The sequence below is a fragment of the Centruroides vittatus genome, unplaced genomic scaffold (assembly GCF_030686945.1).
Source record: "Centruroides vittatus isolate TY-2023 unplaced genomic scaffold, ASM3068694v2 contig_2555, whole genome shotgun sequence".
Lineage (NCBI taxonomy): Eukaryota > Metazoa > Arthropoda > Arachnida > Scorpiones > Buthidae > Centruroides > Centruroides vittatus.
Window position 1 is genome coordinate 1,621 of NW_027121620.1, and position 1,868 is coordinate 3,488.

The 1,868-nt window shown below is 40.8% G+C and overlaps 1 protein-coding gene across 1 annotated transcript; it reads left to right on the forward strand.

Annotated features, from left to right (window-relative positions):
- The first annotated feature begins 452 nt into the window (after window positions 1-452).
- LOC136971456 (E3 ubiquitin-protein ligase Siah1-like) lies at window positions 453-1,316 on the forward strand. Its single transcript, XM_067265911.1, has one exon. It carries the CDS (start codon window positions 453-455, stop codon window positions 1,314-1,316), a length of 864 nt encoding a protein of 287 aa, XP_067122012.1.
- The last annotated feature ends 552 nt before the right edge of the window (window positions 1,317-1,868 follow it).

A 1,868-nucleotide genomic window follows, 5' to 3' on the forward strand; every position in this document is an offset into this window, starting at 1 on the left:
CGAGTATCACGCATCAACCACTACCGACTTGGACCCTTGTACTTACAATAGCCCTTGCAACACTTATGCTGATCATTTTGATTTCCTGGAAATGTCGCAAACGTCTACGTTGTCCGAGGAAACGGGAGACTATGTTAACACATCCTTTACGTCAAGATATAGAACAAACGGAAGCAACCCCGATCGAATTAATCGAGCTGATGCCGATAAGAGTCCGACCGAGGACCCAAACCGAAAAACGAGAATCAGGAAAAATTATGGTATCACTACCCGACCAGGAGGAACCAGTTATACCTCTCGTCGGAATAGAAACAATCCCTACGCAAATGAGACGCATGTAGCGCTCGCGTGGAGATATCCGGACTTCTATAAGCACTAAACTTTAGTACTCGTAGTTAGAAGAAAAATTATTATTCAATTGCCTTCTTTTCCTTTCATTTAGAATCACCGGCATGGCAGAAGGTCGACGAACTCCGACAACCACCACCTTAGCAAATAGTAGACAAACGTCAACTACTAACCCGATAACGGACCCATCAATAGTCGCCATGTTTGAATGTCCTGTATGTTACGATTACATGAGTCCGCCGATACACCAATGTCAATCAGGGCACTTGGTTTGTTCAAAGTGCAGAGAAAGAGTTCAACGATGCCCAGTTTGTCGAGGAGTGATGGAGAGAAGCAGGAACTTGGTTCTAGAACAACTGTCAGAAAGGGTAGCTTTTCCATGTAAGTACAAAGATCAGGGATGCACCGAAAGCCGACTCTTACAAGATAGACAAGCCCATGAACGATATTGTCCATTTAAAACCTGCTCCTGTCCATCCTTGGAATCATGTCTATGGGAAGGTACATATCAACAAATTATCAACCATATATCAGAGCGACATTCAGATATGATAAACATTAAGCATGACACTGTTCGCATGATCATAGTTGGTTCGAATTTACCTCGTGATTTCAATTGGACAACTCGGCTTTATTGTTATTACAGACATTTCGTCATACAGATAATTAAAACCAAAGGAGAAAATAATTCGTTTACCATTTATATTATAATTCGATCAATAGGAAATAGAAGAGATGCTACCCGTTTCAGAGGAAGAATTGAAGTAGTAGGAAAAGGTAGACATATGCTATGGGAATCGATACCCAGAAGCGTAACAGGAAATACACGACATATTGTATCTACAGGAGACTGTTGGACATTGCCTTTGACCATGTTGGAACGTATATTAGAAAATGGAATGTTGACAGTTATAGTAACAATCATCCCCTCCAAAACACCAAGTGGCTTTAGACGGAATTACTTTTGAAAAAGAAAAAAATGGAGAAACAAAAAAAAAACAACGAATACAAATTTTTACACTTCCTTTTTTGGGAAAATTTCAAGTGATTGTGGAATTAAAGCCAATTTAGTCCCTAGAAAAAGAAAATTTTAAATGAAATTGGAATAAACGAATAACGAAAGGTCATTTTCTGTTTTCCATAGACGCCATGACTGATCCTGACCTCTCTAGATGGTACTGGGAGCCAGATTTCGTGCAGTTCGAGTCGTCTCCGTCTTCAAGCAGCTCCCGCGGATCAACGGAAGATCTGTACACATTATCTCCTTCCCTTGTCCGAAGGGCAATCCTTCAAGCAAGGGCTCAAAACGAAGATCCTTCTCAGCCTCCTGCAATTGTCGTAATCCCTAACGAAGCTAAAGTTTCGCAGAAAGAATTAGAAGAATTGAAAAAGGTAAATAAAAAGGCGGAAGAGCACGCAAGCCGTTTGGCAGAAGAGAGAGAGAGCAAAACAAAGCCAAGAAAAACACCCCCTAGAGAGAGAGAGAGTAAATAAAACCCCAGAGAAAGAAAGAAACAATG